General features: G+C 46.9%; 1 protein-coding gene across 1 annotated transcript in view; it reads left to right on the top strand.

The window, feature by feature from the left end:
* The window catches only part of LOC144675780 (uncharacterized), a 38917-nt gene extending 19339 nt beyond the window's left edge, over positions 1-19578 (top strand). Inside the window, exons 2-5 of the mRNA XM_078536373.1 lie at positions 9736-9855; positions 16735-16854; positions 17420-17562; positions 19444-19578. Coding sequence (XP_078392499.1) covers positions 9736-9855; positions 16735-16854; positions 17420-17562; positions 19444-19578 — 518 coding nt within the window. The remainder of the gene's footprint in view (positions 1-9735; positions 9856-16734; positions 16855-17419; positions 17563-19443) is intronic.
* The last annotated feature ends 2635 nt before the right edge of the window (positions 19579-22213 follow it).

Below are 22213 nucleotides of genomic sequence, written 5' to 3'. Positions count from 1 at the left end.
AAGCCATCCAGCCCTTTTACAGTATGGGAGTCCCAGTCAATATGTGGAAAGTTAAAATCTCCTACTATCACAACTTTCTGTTTCTTACATCGGTCTGCTATCTCTCTACAGATTTGCTCCTCCAATTCTCTCTGACTATTGGGCAGTCTATAATACAACCCTATTAGTGTGGTCACACCTTTCCCATTCCTCAGATCCACCCATATGGCCTCTGCAGACGAGCCCTCCGGGCTGTCCTGCTTATGCACAGCTGCAATATTTTCCCTGACTAGTAATGCCACTCCTTCCCCTTTCATCCCTCCCCCTCTATCACATCTGAAACAACGGAACCCCGGAACATTGAGCTGCCAGTCCTGCCCCTCCTGCAACCAAGTCTCACTAATAGCAATAATTAGTGTCACTAAGTAACACCTCTCCCCCCCAGCGCCCTGTGTTACTGACTGTATCTCTACTGATGTTAATCCAGCTCCCTCACACAGTCACTCAGTAACCCCTCTCCCCCCGCACCCTGTTTTACTGACTGTATCTCTACTGATGTTAATCCAGCTCCCACAAACTGTCACTCAGTCACCCCTCATCCCGTAGCGCACAGTCTTGATGACTGTATCTCTACTCATGTTAATCCAGCTCCCACACACTGCCACTCTAGTAACCCCTCTCAACCCAGCGCTTTGTGTTACAGACTGTATCTCAACTGATTTTAATCCAGCTCCCTCACAGTCACTTAGTAAACCCTCTCCCCTCAGCGCCCTGTGTTACTGACAGTATCTCTACTGATGTTAAACCAGCTCCCTCAAAGTCACTCAGTAACCGCTCTCCCGCAGAGCTCTGTGTTACTGACTGTATCTCTACTGATGTTAATCCAGCTCCCTCACACTGTCACTCAGTAACCCCTCTACCCCCAGCGCCCTGTGTTCCTGACTGTATATCTAATGATGTTATTGCAGCTCCCTCACACTGTCACTCCAGTAACACCTCTCCTCCCAGCGCACTATGTTACTGACTGTATCTCTACTGATGTTAATCCAGCTCCCTCACACTGTCATTCAGAAACCCCTCTCCCCCCAGCGCCCTGTGTTACTGACTGTATCTCTACTGATGTTAATCCAGCTCCCTCACACTGTCACTCAGAAACCCCTCTCTCCCCCCAGCTCCCTGTGTTACTGACTGTATCTCTACTGATGTTAATCCAGCTCCCTCACACTGTCACTCAGAAACCCCTCTCTCCCCCCAGCTCCCTGTGTTACTGACTGTATCTCTACTGATGTTAATCCAGCTCCCTCACACACTCACTCAGTAACCCCTCTCCCCCCAGCGCCCTGTGTTACTGACTGTATCTCTACTGATGTTAATCCAGCTCACTCACATTGTCACTCAGTAACCCCTCTCAACCCAGCGCCCTGTGTTACTGACTGTACCTCTACTGATCTTAATCCAGCTCACTCACACTCTCACTCCGTAACCCCTCTTCCCCCAACGCATTCTGTTACTGACGATATCTCTACTGATGTTAATTCAGATCCCTCACACTGTCACTCAGTAACCTCACTCCCCCCAGCGCCCTGTGTTACCGACTGTATCACTACTGATGTTAATCCAGCTCCCACACACTGTCACTCCAGTAACCTATCTCCCCGCAGCGCTCTGTGTTACTGACTGTACCTCTACTGATGTTAATCCAGCTCACTCACACTCTCACTCAGTAACCTCTCTCCCCCCTGCGCCCTATGTTACTGACTGTACCTCCAAAGATGTTAATCCAGCTCCCTCACAATCTCACTCAGTAACCCCTCTTCCCCCAACGCATTCAGTTACTGACTGTATCACTACTGATGTTAATCCAGCTCCCTCACACTGTCACTCAGTAACCCCTCTTCCCCCAACGCATTCAGTTACTGACTGTATCACTACTGATGTTAATCCAGCTCCCTCACACTGTCACTCAGTAACACCTCACCCCCAGCGCCCTGTGTTACTGACTGTATCTCTACTGATGATAATCCAGCTCCCACAAACTGTCACTCAGTAACCCCTCTCCCCCCAGCTCCCTGTGTTACTGACTGTATCTCTACTCATGTTAATCCAGCTCCCTCACACTGTCACTCCAGTAACACCTCTCCCCCCAGCGCCCTGTGTTACTGACTATATCTCTACTGATGTTAATCCAGCTCCCTCACACACTCACTCAGTAACACCTCACCCTCAGCGCCCTGTGTTACTGACTGTATCTCTACTGATGTTAATCCAGCAACTTCAAACTGTCACTCAGTAACCCCTCTCCCCACAGCGCCCTCTGTTACTGACTGTATCTCCACTGATGTTAATCCAGCTCCCTCATACGTTCAGTCAGTAACCCCTCTCTCCCCCAGTGCCCGGAGTTACTGACTATATCTCTGCTGATGTTAATCCAGCTCACACACACACTCACTCAGTAACCCCTCTCCCCCCAGCGCCCTGTGTTACTGACTGTATCTCTACTGATTTTAATCCAGCTCCCTCACGTTGTCACTCAGTAACCCCTGTCTCCACAGCGCCCTGTGTTACTAACTGTATCTCTACTGATGTTAATCCAGCTCCCTCACACTGTCACTCAGTAACCCTTCTCCCCGCAGCGCACAGTCTTGCTGGCTGTATCACTACTGATGTTAATCCAGGTCCCTCACACTGTCACTCAGTAACTGCTCTCCCCCAGCGCCCTGGGTGAATCACTCTATCTCTACTGATGTTAATCCAGCTCCCTCACACAGTCACTCAGTAACCCCTCTCCCCCCAGCGCCCTGTTTCACTGACTTTATCTCTTCTGATGTCAATCTAGCTCCCTCACACTGTCACTCAGTAACCCCTCTCCCCCCAGCGCCCTGTGTTACCTACGGTATCTCCACTGATGTTAATTCAGCTCTCTCAAAGTCATTCAGTAACCCCTCTCTCCCCAGCACCCTGTGTTACTGACTGTATCTCTACTGATGTTAATTCCGCTCTCCCACACTGTCACTCAGAAACCCCGCTCCCCCAGCACCCTGTGTTACTGACTGTATCTCTAATGATGTTAATGAAGCTCACATAAACACTGTCACTCAGTAACCCCTCTTCCCCCAGCGCCCTCTGTTACTGACTGTATTTCTACTGATGTTAAGCCAGCTCCCTTACAGTCACTCAGAAACCTGTCTGCCCCCAGTGCCCTGTGTTACTGACTGTATCTCTACTGATGTTAATGAAGCTCACATAAACATCGTCACTCAGTAACCCCTCTCCCCCCAGCGCCCTGTGTTACTGATTGCATTACTACTGAGAGGCACTCAGGGACACTAGTCTGTGTACAGATATCTCCCTGAGAGAGTGGGGACTGAGAGACACCAGTCAGTGTACAGATATCTCCCTGAGAGAGAATGGGACTGAGAGACACCAGTCGGTGTACAGATATCTCCCTGAGAGAGAGAGACTGAGAGACACCAATCAGTGTTCAGATCTCACTGAGAGACAGGGGACTGAAAGACATCAGTCAGTGTACAGACATCTCCCTGACAGGGATGGGACTGAGACACACCAGTCAGTGTACAGATATCTCCCTGAGAGAGGGGATTGAGAAACACCAGTCAGTGTGGGGATATCTCCCTGAGAGAGAGGGACTGAGAAATACCAGTCTGTGTACAGATAACTTCCTGAGAGAGGGACTGAGAGACACCAGTCAGTGTACAGATATCTCCTTGAGAGAGAGGATACTGTGAGACAACAGTCAGTGAACAGATATCTCCTTGAGAGAGGGAGGGACTGAGAGACACCAGTCAGCGTACAGATATCTCCCTGAGAGAGAGGGGACTGAGAGACACCAGTCAGTGTACAGATATCTCCCTGAGAGAGAGGGGACTGAGAGACACCAGTCAGTGTACAGACATCTCCCTGACAGGGATGGGACTGAGACACACCAGTCAGTGTACAGATATCTCCCTGAGAGAGGGGATTGAGAAACACCAGTCAGTGTGGGGATATCTCCCTGAGAGAGAGGGACTGAGAGACACCAGTCAGTGTACAGATATCTCCCTGAGAGAGAGGGGACTGAGAGACACCAGTCAGTGTACAGATATCACCCTGAGAGAGAGTGAGAGAGAGATAGAGGGTGGTAGTTTACCATCTAAGTGAAGCTTAAGCCAACTCCACGCTCTCTGTTGAACTTTTGCTCTCTTTATCCTGAAAGACTCTCAGGTTATTGAGGTTTTGTGTTGACTGTTATTCCTGGTGAACGTTCATGAGCTCATCGTTCTGTGCAGTTTTGCTGCTGAACTGTGTTCAGTGCAATGTGGCCATGATTCATGTTGATGCAGCGCAATCTCTCACAGAATCTCGTGTGAAAAATATCACCGACCACAATGGCTGCTCGCTCGAGGGAGAGACCTGTTGTGCAGCCCCTCTCAGAGCCTGTTACACAGGAACAGGAGGAGGACATTCAGCCCCTCTCGGAGCCTGTTACACAGGAATAGGAGGAGGGCCATTCAGCCCCTCTCGGAGCCTGTTACACAGGAACAGGAGGAGGACATTCAGCCCCTCTCAGAGCCTGTTACACAGGAACAGGAGGAGGACATTCAGCCCCTCTCGGAGCCTGTTACACAGGAATAGGAGGAGGGCCATTCAGCCCCTCTCGGAGCCTGTTACACAGGAACAGGAGGAGGACATTCAGCCCCTCTCGGAGCCTGTTACACAGGAATAGGAGGAGGGCCATTCAGCCCCTCTCGGAGCCTGTTACACAGGAACAGGAGGAGGACATTCAGCCCCTCTCAAGCCTGTTACACAGGAACAGGAGAAGGCCATTCAGCCCCTCTCGAGACTGTTACAAAGGAACAGGAGGAGGCCATTCAGCCCCTCTCGAGCCTGGTACACAGGAACAGGAGGAGGCCATTCAGCCCCTCTCAAGACTGTTACACAGGAACAGGAGGACGCCATTCAGCCTCTGTCAACTCTGTTCTACAAGAACAGGAGGAGGCCATTCAGCCTCTCGAACCTGTTATGCAGGAACAATAGGAGGCCATTCAGCCCATCACAAGCCTGTTACACAGGAACAGGAGGAGGCCCATTAACGTAAGAATGCTATGCTTCAGTTATACAGGGCATTGGTGAGATGGCATCTCAAATACTGTGTGCAGTTTTGGCCTCCTTATTTAAGGAAGGATGTAAATGCATTTGAGACAGTTCAGAGGAGGTTTACTAGATTGATACCTGGATAAGTGGGTTGCCTTATGAGGGAAGGTTGGACAGACTGGGCTTGATTTTACTGGGGGTTTGAAAAGCGAGGCATGTCTTGATTGAATTTTATAAGATCCTGAATGGACTTGATAAGGTGTACATGGAAAGGATGTTGGCTCTTGTGGATGAGTCCAGAAATAGGGGCCACTGTTTTAAAATTAGAGGTTGCCCTTTTAGGACAGAGATGAGGAGAATTTTTTTTCTCTGAGGATTGTGCCACCAGAAAAGCAATGCAGGATAACAAATCCACTAAAGAATCAATGCAGGAGATTCAAATCCACCTAAAAAGAAATTCAGGATCGCAAATCCACCTCAAAATAAATGCAGGACATTCAAATCCACCTAAGAATAAATGCAGGAGATTGAAATCCATTTGACGGGCAATATGATCGGCGCAGGCTTGGAGGGCCGAAGGGCCTGTTCCTGTGCTGTACTTTTCTTTGTTCTTTGTTGTTCTTAAAAAGAGATGCAAATTCACCTAAAAGTAAACACAGGATAGCAAACCAATGTAGAACTACATGCAGAATAACAAATCCACCTGTAAATAAATGCAAGAGGCTCAAATCCACCTTAAAATAAATGCAGAAGATTCAAACAAATAATGTACGAAGTTTAAGCTGACAATAATCAAAGAATAAAGCATAGCTCTGTCTTATCTCAGCAAATGAAGAGAACTTAACTCTATGACCTTCAGTTGTACAGGGCGCTGGTCAGACCACATCTGGAGTATTGTGCACAGTATTGGTCTCCTTATTTAAGGAAGGATGTAAATGCATTGGGAGCAATTCAGAGAAGGTTTACTAGACTAATCCCTGGAATGGGCGGGCTGTCTTATGAGGAAAGTTTGGACAGGTTAGGCTCGTATCCATTGGAGATTAGAAGGGTGAGAGGGGACTTGATTGAAACATACAAGATCCTGAGGGGTCTTGAGAGGGTGGATGTGGAGAGGATGTTTCCCCTTGTGGGAGAATCGAGAATGAGGGGTCACTGTTTAAAAATAAGGGGTCGCTCATTTAAGACAGAGATGAGGGGAAATTTTTTCTCTCAGAAGGTCGTGAGCCTTTGGAATTCCCTTCCTCAAAAGGCGCTGGAAGTAGAGACTTTGAATATTTTTAAGACTGAGCGAGATGGATTCTGGATTAATAAGGGTGTCGGGGGTAGGCGGGAATGTGGGGTTGAGGTGTTATGAAGAGATATTAATTTCTATAATGCTGTTGGAAATTATTGTTTAAAATAGAGTTTAGTGGTGCCTGTGTCTGTGTGTGCATTTGTGTGTGTCTTAATTGGATTAAAGATAACTGGTCTAGAGGATTTGATGTAGAGAAAGAAGTAGGTTTGAAATGGTAATTAGGTAAACATGAGGAAGTTTGGAAACATGGGTGTCAAGGGGGCAATTTGCATTTTTAAATAAACCATTCAAAAGAGCGGGTGAAATCTTACACCTAGCTAGAAGATGCCAAGCCATGTATTTATTTTTTTCAGCTTCCTGATATAATTGGTGGGATGAAAGAATGTCATCGTTAGGAGAGGTAAAACTAAAAGCCTAATGACACAAGGGAAAATTCGAAAAGAAAGATATGTATAAAGGAAAAAGGAGAGTGTGTGTAAGGCAGAGGCACTTTCAGATCCAACAAGTGTGAGAAGTACAAAGCTGCTGTCTGCAAGGACCCAGAGCTGCAAGAAACTCATTTTAAATGTGGCTGTCTAGGGTCTGCTTTGCCAGGGGTCTGTTTAAATCTGAGATTTACTGTTTTACTGGGAGTCTAACTGAGAGTCAGATTAAGTAGACGATTTTTGTAGTTATCATAGTAGCAATTTTGTAGATGTATGTATGTGTTTACAGTCTGCCTTGTATTAATGAATGTTTAATTTAGTTTTATAAAAAAAAAACCTCTTGAGACCCAGTGGTCTTATTACTACTGAATTTAAAGTCTGCTTCTGGAAACTTACAAATTGCAAAAATGGGTTATAACAGTTGTTTCAAGTTTCCGTCTGGGATTTGAATTTGAAGCCCTCGGCCTTTACCCCTGGCTGTGACATAATAAGGTTACATTCAGATCGGACATGGTCTTACTGAATGGTGGGGCAGGCACAACGGGCTGAGTGGCCTCCTGCTGCTCCTGGTTCCTATGTTCACATGTTCGTATGGATGTACCTACGCTCACTGCCTGGTCGGTGAAGGCAAGGCCTGACCTCAATGCTCACCGGGAGGACCAATAGGAAGAAAAACCATCCACTTTGGAATAAAATGACAAGTGATATTTGCTTCCAGGTTTTTGGTTAGTGTTTCCAGGAGGGTTCTGAGGATCATTCAGTGTGTGCGTGTTTCTGTGTGTGTGTGTGAGAGTGTGTATGTGTGTGTGTGCACATATGTGTGTGTGTGTACATGTGGTGTGAGAGAGTGTGTGTGTGCGTGTGTGTTTGTTGGTGAGTGTGTGTGTTCGTGTGTGTGTGTGCGCGCATACATGCGTGTGTGTGTGCATGTGTGTCTGTTTGTGTGAGATTGTGTGATTGTGTGTGTGTGAGCATGTGTGTGTGAATGTGCGTGTGTGTGTGTTTATGTGTCAGCGTGTGTGTGAGTGTTTGTATGTGTATGTGTGTGTGTATGTGCTTGTGTTTATGCATCAGCATGCGTGGGTGTCTGAGTGTATAGACCTTTTCCAGTTACAACAAGCAGTCGAGAGGCTTGTGAAATGATTTTGAATTCTGCCGATGTTCCCTGAAACCATGTTGGCTCTCCCTGTGCTTGGCAAAAATGTCAAGACTTCATCAGCTGCTGTACATGGTTAACTGAACCACTTTGTCACACAGGTCTAAGGGGAAGTGGTATTACAAAAAGGAAGAAAATAGAAACAGTTCTAAGGAAGTTTTCGCCCTGACATCGAGTCTGAGGAAAGACTGAGACACATCTGAGAGAGAGAGAGAAGCAGACACATCAGGAACGGAGGATAGAGACCCCTCAGACACAAATCATGGAGCAGGACAGCGACGACATGAATATGAGATACATCAAAAAGAACACGACAGCCCCCAGTGAACGTAGGTTAAACTGTTGAATAGACGGGGAGCGAGAGGGAGTGTGAGAGAGATTGAGAAAGAGAGAGGCTGAGAAATGGAGAGAGATATTGAGAGTGCGAGAGGCAGAGAGAGACATGGTGAGAGAGATTAAGAGAGAGAGATGGTGAGAGAGATTGAGAAAGAGAGAGGCAGAGAAATGCAGAGAGATATTGAGAGTGCGAGAGACAGAGAGAGAGGTGGTGAGAGATCGAGAGAGACGGAGAGAGATTGCGAGAGTGAGAGACAGAAAGACGATGAGAGAGATTGAGAGTGAGAGAGACAGAGATGGTGAGAGAGAGATGGAGAGAGACAGAGGCAGATAGAGGGAGAGAGAGAGAGAGATGGTGAGGGAGATTGAGAGAGAGGGAGAGAGGTGAGATTTACTCTGTGTCTAACCCCGTGCTGTACCTGTCCTGGGAGTGTATGATGCGGACGGTGTGGAGGGAGCTTTACTCTGTATCTAACACCGTGCTGTACCTGTCCTGGGAGTGTTTGATGGGGACGGTGTAGAGGGAGCTTTACTCTGTATCTTACCCCGTGCTGTATCTGTCCTGGGAGTGTTTGATGAAGACGGTGTAGAGGGAGCTTTACTCTGTATCTAACCCCGTGCTGTATCTGTACTGGGAGTGTTTGATGGGGACAGTGTAGAGAGAGCTTTACTCTGTATCCAACCCCGTGCTGTACCTGCCCTGGGAGTGTTTGATGAAGACGGTGTAGAGGGAGCTTTACTCTGTATCTAACCCTGTGCTGTACCTCTCCTGGGAGTGTTTGATGAAGACGGTGTAGAGGGAGCTTTACTCTGTATCTAACCCCACGCTGTACCTGTCCTGGGAGTGTTTGATGGGGACAGTGTAGAGGGAGCTTTACTCTATATCTAACCCCGTGCTGTACCTGTACTGGGAGTGTTTGATGGGGACAGTGTAGAGGGAGCTTTACTCTGTATTTAACCAGGTGCTTTACCTATGCTGGGAGTGTTTGATGGGTATGGTGTGGTAGAACCTTTACTCTGTATCTATGTTTATCTCCGAAAGCCTTCAGCTGCCTGGGCCCTGAGCTGCAGAGAACTCTCGCTAAACCTATCCTCCTATATATCTGTCTCTCACTCTCTGTCTCTCTCCATTTCTCTCCATCTGTCACCCTTTTTATCTGGCTCTCTCTCTCTCTGTCTGTCTCTCTCTCTCTACCCTCCTTAAGACGCTCCTTGTACCAATCTCTGTGTCTGAGCTTTTGGTTTCCTGTCCCTAATATCTCCCTGTGTGACTCGGTCTTCGATTCTCTTTGATAAGCCTCCTGTACCGTGCGCTGGGATGTGAAACGCGGGATATAAATGAGTAACGTGGTTGTTGTTTCTCTCGATAAGGGGGGTAGATACGTCACCATTGTCTGTTCCGTGCAGTAACACAGGCTTCTCAACATGGGTCAATCTTTACTTCTCTATTCCAGGTAAAACTGGGCAGGAAACAGCTGGAGGAAGAAGATCAATAACTTCAACACATCTTGGCATCGCCTGCTTCATTGTCTTAATCATCAGTTTGGCTATTGCGATAGGGCTGAGAGTCCAAGGTAGGAAACTGAACCTCACACTCAAACTGTTACAGAGAGTGAACGGAGGCAATACTGAACTCCTTTATTTTCTCACCCTCTGTCCATAAGCAGGGCTGTTTTCATGTTGGAAATAGGCTGTGGTGTGTTTACCCAATCCCTCAGTTTCTAAACTCAGACTTTAAAGGGAGAAGCAGCAACATCTCTCGAGGTTTAAATCAGTAGCAAATTTTATTCATACATTCAAACCCAGTGGGGGGTGTGGGGGTCATCACAACTTCATACACAAACATAAGCACATAACAGGAAGATAGGAAAAAACTTTTTTACAGCTTTCAATAACTTAATCGAAATTGTTGGTTGAAGAAGGGCCACTTTTCGAATACAGCAAAAGGAAAAGTTTAAGATCCCTTTCAAACACGACGCAGCCAATGATATATCACACAACCCTCACTGTAACACTCGGATATATCCCACACCCCTCGCTAACACCCTGATATATCCCACACCCCTCACTGTAACACCCTGATATATTCCACACCCCTCACTGTAACACCCTGATATATCCCACACCCCTCACTGTAACAATCTGATATATCCCACACCCCTCACTATAACACTGATATATCCCACACCCCTCACTGTAACACTCTGATATATCCCACAACCCTCACTGTAACACTCTGATATATCCCACACCCCTCACTGTAACACTCGGATATATCCCACACCCCTCACTGTAACACTCTGATATATCCCACACCCCTCACTGTAACACTCTGATATATCCCACACCCCTCACTGTAACACTCTGATATATCCCACACCCCTCACTGTAACAATCTGATATATCCCACACCCCTCACTGTAACACTCTGATATATCCCACACCCCTCACTGTAACACTCTGATATATCCCACACCCCTCACTGTAACACTCTGATATATCCCACAACCCTCACTATAACACCCTGATATATCCCACACCCCTCACTGTAACACTCGGATATATCCCACAACCCTCACTGTAACACTCTGATATATCCCACACCCCTCACTGTAACGCTCTGATATATCCCACACACCTCACGGTAACACCCTGATATATCCCACACCCCTCACTGTAACAATCTGATATATCCCACACCCCTCACTGTAACACTCTGATATATCCCACACCCCTCACTGTAACACTCTGATATACCCCACACCCCTCACTGTAACACTCTGATATATCCCACACACCCACTGTAGCTTTGTGGTATATCACAGATCACTCACTTTAACTGTGATATATCCCACACCCCTCACTGTAATCCTCTGATATATCCCACATCCCTCACTCTAACACTCTGATATATCCTACACCCATCACAGTGACACTCTGATATATCCAACACCCCTCACTGTAACACTTTGAAATATCCCACTCCCCTCAATGTAACACTCTGATATATCCCACACACCTCACTGTAACACTCTGATATATCACACACCCCTCACTGTATTCCTCTGATATATCCCACACCCCTCACTCTAACACTCTGATATATCCTACACGCCTCACAGTTACACTCTGATATATCCAACATCCCTCACTGCAACACTCTGATATATGCAACACTCCTTACTGTAACACTTTGAAATATCCCACATCCCTCAATGTAACACTCCGATATATCCCGCACCCCTCACTGTAACATTCTGATATATCCCACACCCCTCACTGTAACACAGATATATCCCAGATGCCTCACTGTAACCCACTGATATATCCCACACCCCTCAATGTAACACTCCGATATATCCCACACCCCTCACTGTAACACTCGGATATATCCCACACCCCTCACTGTAACACTCGGATATATCCCACACCCCTCACTGTAACAATCTGATATATCCCACACCCCTCACTGTAACACTCTGATATATCCCACACCCCTCACTGTAACACTCTGATATACCCCACACCCCTCACTGTAACACTCTGATATATCCCACACACCCACTGTAGCTTTGTGGTATATCACAGATCACTCACTTTAACTGTGATATATCCCACACCCCTCACTGTAATCCTCTGATATATCCCACATCCCTCACTCTAACACTCTGATATATCCTACACCCATCACAGTGACACTCTGATATATCCAACACCCCTCACTGTAACACTTTGAAATATCCCACTCCCCTCAATGTAACACTCTGATATATCCCGCACACCTCACTGTAACACTCTGATATATCACACACCCCTCACTGTATTCCTCTGATATATCCCACACCCCTCACTCTAACACTCTGATATATCCTACACGCCTCACAGTTACACTCTGATATATCCAACATCCCTCACTGCAACACTCTGATATATGCAACACTCCTTACTGTAACACTTTGAAATATCTCACACCCCTCAATGTAACACTCCGATATATCCCGCACCCCTCACTGTAACATTCTGATATATCCCACACCCCTCACTGTAACACAGATATATCCCAGATGCCTCACTGTAACCCACTGATATATCCCACACCCCTCAATGTAACACTCCGATATATCCCACACCCCTCACTGTAACACTCGGATATATCCCACACCCCTCACTGTAACACTCGGATATATCCCACACCCCTCACTGTAACACCCTGATATATCCCACACCCATCACTGTCACACTCTGATATATCCCACACCCCTCACTGTAACACTCTGATATATCCTGCACCCCTCAGTGTAACTCTCTGATATACACCACACGCCCCACTGTAACACTCTGATATGTCCCTCGCGCCCCACTGTAACACTCTGATATATCCCACACCCCTCACTGTAACACTCTGATATATCCCACACGCCCCACTGTAACACTCTGATATATCCCACAACTCTCACTGTAACACAGATATATCCCAGATGCCTCACTGTCACACACTGATATATCCCACACCCCTCACTGTAACACTTTGAAATATCCCACATCCCTCACTGTAACACCCTGATATATCCCACACCCCTCACTGTAACACTCTGATATATCCCACACCCCTCACTCTAACACTGATATATCCCAGACCCCTCACTGTAACACTATGATATATCCCACACCCCTCACTGTAACACTATGATATATCCCACACCCCTCACTGTAACACTCCGATATATCCCGCACCCCTCACTGTAACATTCTGATATATCCCACACCCCTCACTGTAACACAGATATATCCCAGATGCCTCACTGTAACCCACTGATATATCCCACACCCCTCAATGTAACACTCCGATATATCCCACACCCCTCACTGTAACACTCGGATATATCCCACACCCCTCACTGTAACACTCGGATATATCCCACACCCCTCACTGTAACAATCTGATATATCCCACACCCCTCACTGTAACACTCTGATATATCCCACACCCCTCACTGTAACACTCTGATATACCCCACACCCCTCACTGTAACACTCTGATATATCCCACACACCCACTGTAGCTTTGTGGTATATCACAGATCACTCACTTTAACTGTGATATATCCCACACCCCTCACTGTAATCCTCTGATATATCCCACATCCCTCACTCTAACACTCTGATATATCCTACACCCATCACAGTGACACTCTGATATATCCAACACCCCTCACTGTAACACTTTGAAATATCCCACTCCCCTCAATGTAACACTCTGATATATCCCGCACACCTCACTGTAACACTCTGATATATCACACACCCCTCACTGTATTCCTCTGATATATCCCACACCCCTCACTCTAACACTCTGATATATCCTACACGCCTCACAGTTACACTCTGATATATCCAACATCCCTCACTGCAACACTCTGATATATGCAACACTCCTTACTGTAACACTTTGAAATATCTCACACCCCTCAATGTAACACTCCGATATATCCTGCACCCCTCACTGTAACATTCTGATATATCCCACACCCCTCACTGTAACACAGATATATCCCAGATGCCTCACTGTAACCCACTGATATATCCCACACCCCTCAATGTAACACTCCGATATATCCCACACCCCTCACTGTAACACTCGGATATATCCCACACCCCTCACTGTAACACTCGGATATATCCCACACCCCTCACTGTAACACCCTGATATATCCCACACCCATCACTGTCACACTCTGATATATCCCACACCCCTCACTGTAACACTCTGATATATCCTGCACCCCTCAGTGTAACTCTCTGATATACACCACACGCCCCACTGTAACACTCTGATATGTCCCTCGCGCCCCACTGTAACACTCTGATATATCCCACACCCCTCACTGTAACACTCTGATATATCCCACACGCCCCACTGTAACACTCTGATATATCCCACAACTCTCACTGTAACACAGATATATCCCAGATGCCTCACTGTCACACACTGATATATCCCACACCCCTCACTGTAACACTTTGAAATATCCCACATCCCTCACTGTAACACCCTGATATATCCCACACCCCTCACTGTAACACTCTGATATATCCCACACCCCTCATTCTAACACTGATATATCCCAGACCCCTCACTGTAACACTATGATATATCCCACACCCCTCACTGTAACACTATGATATATCCCACACCCCTCACTGTAACACTCTGATATATCCCACACACCCACTGTAGCTTTGTGGTATATCACAGATCACTCACTTTAACTGTGATATATCCCACACCCCTCACTGTAATCCTCTGATATATCCCATACCCGTCACTGTTACACTCTGATATCTCCAACGCCCCTCACTGTAACACTCTGATATATCCTACACCGCTCAAAGTTACAGTCTGATATATCCCACAACCGTCACTGTAACACCCTGATATATCCCACATCCATCACTGTAACACTTTGATATAGCCCACACCCTTCACTATAACACTCTGATATATCCCACATCCCTCACTGTAACACTCCGATAAATCCCACAACCCTCACTGTAACACCCTGATATATCCCACATCCATCACTGTAACACTCTGATATAGCCCACACCCCTCACTGTAACATACCGATATACCCCATACCCCTCACTGTAACACTCTGAGATATCCTACAACCCTCACTGTAATGCTCTGATATATCCCACACCCCTCACTGTAACACTCTGATATATCCCACACCCCTCACTGTAACACTCTGATATATCCCACACCCCTCACTGTAACACTCTGATATATCCCACACCCCTCACTGTAACACTCTGATATATCCTACACCCCTCACTGTAACGCTCTGATATATCCCACATCCCTCACTGTAACACTCTGCTGTATCCCACACCCCTCACTTTAACATTCTGATATATCACACACTCCTCACTGTAACACTCTGATATATCCCACACCCCTCACTGTAACATACTGATATACCCCACACCCCTCACTGTAACACTGTGATATATCCCACACCCCTCACTGTAAAACTCTGATATATCCCACACGCCCCACTGTAACACTGTGATATATCCCACACGCCCCACTGTTACACTGTGATATATCCCACACCCCTCACTCTAACGCCCTGAGAAATCCCACACCTCTCACTGTAACACACTGAAATATCCCACATGCCCCACTGTAACCCTCTGATATATCCCACATCCCTCACGGCAACACCCTGAAATTTCCCATTCCCCTCACTGTCAGTCTCTGCTATATCCCACACCAATGTCTAATACTCTGATATATGTCTCATGCCACAATGTAACACTCTGATATATCCCACACCCCGTATTATAATACTCAGATATATCCCACACACTTCATAGTAACATTCTGATCTATCCCACACAATTAATTGTAGCACTCTGATATATCACACACCCCTCACTGTAACATTCTGATATATCCCACACCCCTCACTGTAACACTCTGATATATCCCACACCCCTCACTGTAACACTCTGATATATCCCACAGCCCTCACTGTAACACCCTGATATGTCCCATTTCCCGCACTGAAACACTCTGATATATTCCACAACCTTCACTTTAACACTTTAATATATCACACACTCCTCACTGTAACACACTGATATACCCCACACCCCTCACTCTAACACTCTGATATATCCCACACCCCTCACTGTAAGACTCTGATATATCCCATACCCCTCACTGTATCAGTCTGATATATCCCACACTCCTCACTGTAACACTCTGATATATCCCACACCCCTCACTGTATCAGTCTGACATATCCCACACCCCTCACTGTAACACTCTGATATATCCCACACCCCTCACTGTATCAGTCTGACATATCCCACACCCCTCACTGTAACACTCTGATATATCCCACACCCCTCACTGTAACACTCTGATATATCCCACACTCCTCACTGTAACACTCTGATATATCCCACACCCCTCACTGTAACACTCTGATATATCCCACACCCCTCACTGTAACACTCTGATATATCCCACACCCCTCACTGTATCAGTCTGATATATCCCACACCCCTCACTGTAACATTCTGACATATCCCACATCCAGATGACTCACTCCAGCTCTGTTGTGATATCGACTGGTGGAGGAGTGGGCAGGTCGGGGATTGACAAAGTTTCACATAGAGAAGTGTGAAGTGATTGATTTTGGCTGGACGAATATGTAGAGTCAGGTTCAATCGAGGCATACAAGGGGGCATTGGATGGTTATTTGAACAGATACAATGTGCAGGGGTACAGGGGGGAAAAGGCAAGGTGATGGCACTGGGTCCTAACGCTCATTTGGAGAGCCGGTGCGGACACGATGGGCCAAATGGCCTCCTTCTGTCCGGTTCAGACCCTGTGGTTCTTTGATCCTGTGAGTTCTGTGACCCTGTGATTCTCTCAGTCCTACAGATGGACAAGAACATGACGGGGCTGAACGGAAAGATCCAGAACATGTCCGAGACCCTTGAAAAGACGCTCCGGAACCTCAGATCCGTCTGCACCGTTCTCCGAAACTGCTCGGGTGAGTTGGCGCTGAATGGGCCTCCACCTGCTCCCATGTAACAGGCTCGAGAGGGGCTGAATTACCTCCTCCTGTTCCTGTGTAACAGGCTCGAGAGGGGCTGAATGGCCTCCTCCTGTTCCCGTGTAACTGGCTCGAGAGGGGCTGAATTACCTCCTCCTGTTCCTGTGTAACAGGCTCGAGAGGGGCTGAATGGCCTCCTCCTGTTCCTGTGTAACAGGCTCGAGAGGGGCTGAATGGTCTCCTCCTGTTCTTGTGTAACAGGCTCGAGAGGGGCTGAATGGCCTCCTCCTGTTCCTGTGTAATAGGCTCGAGAGGGGCCGAATGGGATCCTCCTGTTCCTGTGTAACAGGCTCGAGAGGGGCCGAATGGGATCCTCCTGTTCCTGTGTAACAGGCTCGAGAGGAGCCGAATGGCCTCTTCCTGTTCCTGTGTAACAGTTTCGATAGGGGCTGAATGGCCTCCTCCTGCTCCTGTGGATCAAGCTCGAGAGGGGCTGAATGGCCTCGTCCTGTTCCTAATGTCCCGATGTATTTCTCTGAACTAAGTCTTCATAATTTTGCAGAGTCTCTCTGTCCTAGCGGCTGGAAAGTTCATAATCATCATTGCTATAGATTGTCAACGAAGAGCAAGGATTGGGACTCGGCAAAACTACAATGTGAATCTGAACATTCACACCTCATCATCATAAATACAGAACAGGAACAGGTGAGAATGACAGACGCTTCAGTCAGAATGAGATAGAGAGAGAATATCCCTCTACACTGTCCCCATCAAACACTCCCAGGACAGGTACAGCACGGGGTTAGATACAGAGTAACGTTCCCTCTACACTGTCCCCATCAAACACTCGCAGGACAGGTACAGCACAGGGTTAGATACAGAGTAAAGCTCCCTCTACACCGTCCCCATCAAACACTCCCAGGACAGGCACAGCACGGGGTTAGATACAGAGTAAAGCTCCCTCCATTCTGTCCCCATCAAACACTCCCAGGACAGGTACAGCACGGGGTTAGATACAGAGTAATGTTCCCTCTACACTACATGAACGAGGGTTTCAGCAGTCGATGAGCTGAGCCCGGTGTGGTTCTGGGCGATGTTACGGAGTTTGGAAGAGGCCGTCTTGGTGACGATGTAGATATGAGGTGGGAATCCCATCTCCAGGTTAAACATGACCCCAGGGTTGTGAACAGTCTGGTTCGGACTCAGAGTTCCCAGGATGGAGTCGGTAACTCGGGAATGGAGTTTGGAACAGAGACGGAAAACAACTTCAGTCTTCCCGATATTTAATCAGAGGGAATGAGGGAGAATTTCCTGAGGAAGAGTTTGGGGCATTTTGGGGATCAGTTGTGTGTGTGTTTGTGTGTGTGTGTCTGTGTCACTGTGAATTAAGGCCATAAAACTAACTGTTCACACCATATCATTATATCTGCTGCAGAATTTCATAAAGAACTCTGTTGAGAACAATCTTGGGACTTACTGGATCGGACTAACAGATCGAGAGAGTGAAGGAAACTGGAAATGGGTGGATGGGACCCCAGTGAGGTGAGTCCTAGCGTCGCATGGAGAGAGAGAGCGGGACAGGGGGATTATTTTGGGGATTGATACAGGGCTATGGGGAGAGAGCGGGACAGTGGGATTAGTTTGGGATTGATACAGGGCTATGGGGAGAGAGCGGGACAGGGGGATTATTTTGGGGATTGATACAGGGCTATGGGGAGAGAGCCGGACAGTGGGATTAGTTTGGGATTGATACAGGGCTATGGGGAGTGAGTGGGGCAGTGGGATTAGTTTGGGATTGATACAGGGCTATGGGGAGGGAGCGGGACAGTGGGATTAGTTTGGGAATTGATACAGGGCTATGGGGAGGGAGCGGGGCAGTGGGATTAGTTTGGGATTGATACAGGGCTATGGGGAGAGAGCAGGACAGTGGGATTAGTTTGGGGATTGATACAGGGCTATGGGGAGAGAGCGGGGCAGTGGGATTAGTTTGGGATTGATACAGGGCTATGGGGAGAGAGCGGGACAGTGGGATTAGTTTGGGATTGATACAGGGCTATGGGGAGAGAGCAGGACAGTGGGATTAGTTTGGGGATTGATACAGGGCTATGGGGAGAGAGCGGGGCAGTGGGATTAGTTTGGGATTGATACAGGGCTATGGGGAGAGAGCGGGACAGTGGAATTAGTTTGGGATTTCTACCGGGCTGTAGGAATCTTGTTGATTCTGTGCAGGAATGTGTCGGACTTTTAACAGTATTTTTGATTTCCCCATTTCCCAGTTTTACTCGATGGGATCAGGGTGAACCGAATAACGTGAATGGTAATGAAAACTGCACCAGCATCAGAATAAACGGCTGGAATGATGTCAGTTGTACCGATCGCCTCCCTTTCATCTGTGAGAAAAAGGCACTGCGCTGCGTCGAGGCAGCTGATATTGAGAAATATTGTTCCTGAAGAGAGACTGGGACACAGAACGAGAGGGTCAGGATTGTCCAAAGATCCCCAGCCCCTCCTCCATTCCCCACAATCCCCGACTGCCCGAGGCCACGTCCGTAAGGTGAAAGTTCATCTGTTCCCCTTTTCTCCCAGGAGGAGCCTCCTGCAGCACCACCAGTGGTGGGAGGCGGGAATGACAGCGTGACGGTTGACATAGGAAAACCCCATTATAAATCCAGGCAGGAATCCGACAAAATGTTACAGGACAGAAGCCCTGCATTTTTCTAGCACCTTTCACTAATTCAGGAGATCCCCAATGTACTTTTGCAGCCAATGAAGCAACTCCTTACAATGTTTTCATGGTTGTCATGTCAGAAACGAGGCATTCAATTTGCGTGCAGTAAGCTCTCACTGGACTCGGGACTGAACCCGGTCACATCGGAAATAGCCTTTGGACTTTTTCTTCTCAGACTCTGGAAATCACGTGAACTCATGTTCATCTCCGTGATTCTTGTACTGTTACAATCTATAGTTGTAAAAGTTTCCTTTGTCTATCCTCCATTTCAGTGTGTGTGTGTGTGTGTGTGTGCGTATGTGTGCGTCTGTGTGTATGTGGGTGCATATTTTTTTGTGTGTCTTTGTATGTGTATGTATTTTTGTATGTATATGTTTGTGTGTATGTGTGTGTTTGTGTGTGTGTGTTTGCGTGTCTCTATGTGTCCGTGTGTGTGTTTGTATGTGTCCGTGTGTGAGTGAGTGTGTGTGTTTGTGTGTGCGTGTGTGTATATGTTGTGTGTGTCTGTGTGTGAGTGTATGTGTTGTGTATATGTGGTGTGTGAGTTGTGTGTGTGCGAGTGTGAGTGTGACATTGTGAACATTCCTGCCCCGGATTTTAAATGTAAATAAACTAACCCGAGTTGATCATAATGTGAGTTTGCTGTGAGTGATTAGTATAGTGGATCAGACACACTGAGGGTTTGGGAAAACACACCACAACACACTTCACAAAGAATTCAAAACATCTTCTGCGTGCGGACAGTTGGTGAGAGACAGAAGTACAGTTTGCCTGTCCCTCTCCTGTCCGGAATAGTTCGTTCTGAGGAACCTACCAACTCAGACATGTGTACAAGATCTCCAACTTTGTAATACTGCTCCTAACTTCTCAATTCCTTCATAGACCAACCTATGCACTTTTGCTGTAACCAATCCCTTAGGTGTGTTCGGTGTCCTGATGTTTACCCAGGAAGTGACCACAACGAGCAGGAAAACACAACTGCTTCTTTTACCGATTAACTGAAATCTGTGTCCCTCTCGTCCTCGCTCCTTCCCCCAATGGGACAGTTTTTCCCTCTCTATTCACGTTGCTGCTATGCCTTTTAATTCCGTGTGCTATAACTTTGCTCACAAGCCTGTTGTGTGGCACTGTATCAAATGCCTTCTGGAAGTCCATGTACACTACATCTACAGTGGTACCCTCATCGACCCTCTCTCTTCCCTCATCAATAAAACTCCAGCAAGTTCATTAAACAGTATTTTCCCAGAACAAATCCATGCTGGTTTTCCTTAATTCACCTGCATTTGTCCTTGTGACAATTTAATTTTCTCCTGGATTATTGTTTCCAGAAGCTTCCTCACCGTCAAGGTTAAACTAACTGGCTTGTAGTTGCTGGGTTTATCTTTTCACCCTGTGTTGAGCAAGGTGGTAACGCAATTCTCCAGTCCTCTGGAACAACCCCAGAGTAATGTTTTTAGAGACTGTGCCCATGTCGTCTGTTCTGGAGCATAAAGGGTTAACAGGTGTGATATGCTCATATATGACATAGATGATGATATATCAATAACCTCAATCAGTCATGAGTTAGACTCTTGAAAGAGAGAGAGGGGTTGGAAACATGCCTAGGTGTAATGTGCCTACTCTGTAACCTGTTCACAAGTCGTACTAGTAAACAACTGTTGGGCAGATACCAAAGAGAATCTACAGGGTGCCCAATAGCCAAGTCCCATGCCTAAAGGCCAAGATGGAAGGACCATTATATAACATGGTGGCAGCCGTGGAGACATTGATGCATAAAACACATGGTTGCCCTCGAAGTAACCACAGGGTGACAGCAGCTCGATAGCAGCTTGTAACACATCGATGGAAGAAGGAAGAACACTGGAGGGAGGTAAGGATGACTGTCCCTGGTCAGCAGCCCCTGCCCCTACCTGGTCCATTTAACCGCCCCGAGTGCCTGCAGAGAGGCCAGCAGTGGGAGTTATGGAAACACCATTGTCTCCAGTATTGAGCAGCGTCAGGCCTTCAGGTGAAAGAGCAGAAGCTTCAGGTCAGGACCTTTCTGTATGCAGTAGGTCCAGTGGCAGATGGCGTTGTCAAAGGGCAGAGGAGTCTACCGCGGGCTTGAGCCCATTCCTAATACCTTTGACACTCACTTAAGCCCGAAGCGAGACTTAGTAATTCAACAAACACATTCTAACCAGCCCTCGTAGAACCTGGGGAATCTATTGGATTATTCCTAACCGACCTACACATTCAGGTGAGTCTTTGCAGAAACAAGGAGCTGATTGATGAGCGAATCCATGATCACAGGGTCGTGGTGTCCAGGATGAAAAACCCTCCAACATTCTGCAGAAGAAAGATGATCTTATTTCAGATCAAGCGTTCCAATGTGCGAGGCAAGGTTGTAAAACATCAAGATCACAAAACAACGATAACTTCAACAACAACCTCAACCTTGAAAAACACCAACAAATTCAATAACAACCTCAACATTGAAAAACACCAACAAATTCAACAACCTCAACATTGAAAAACACCAACAAATTCAACAACAACCTCAACAAATTCAACAACAATATAATATAAAAATATAAAAACAAAAAACTGCGGATGCTGGAAATCCAAAACAAAAACAGAAATACATAG

Source organism: Cetorhinus maximus, unplaced genomic scaffold (genome assembly GCF_964194155.1).
Source record: "Cetorhinus maximus unplaced genomic scaffold, sCetMax3.hap1.1 HAP1_SCAFFOLD_1152, whole genome shotgun sequence".
Lineage (NCBI taxonomy): Eukaryota > Metazoa > Chordata > Chondrichthyes > Lamniformes > Cetorhinidae > Cetorhinus > Cetorhinus maximus.
The sequence above is the reverse complement of the archived record's forward strand: the minus strand, read 5'-3'. Positions and strand labels throughout refer to the sequence as shown.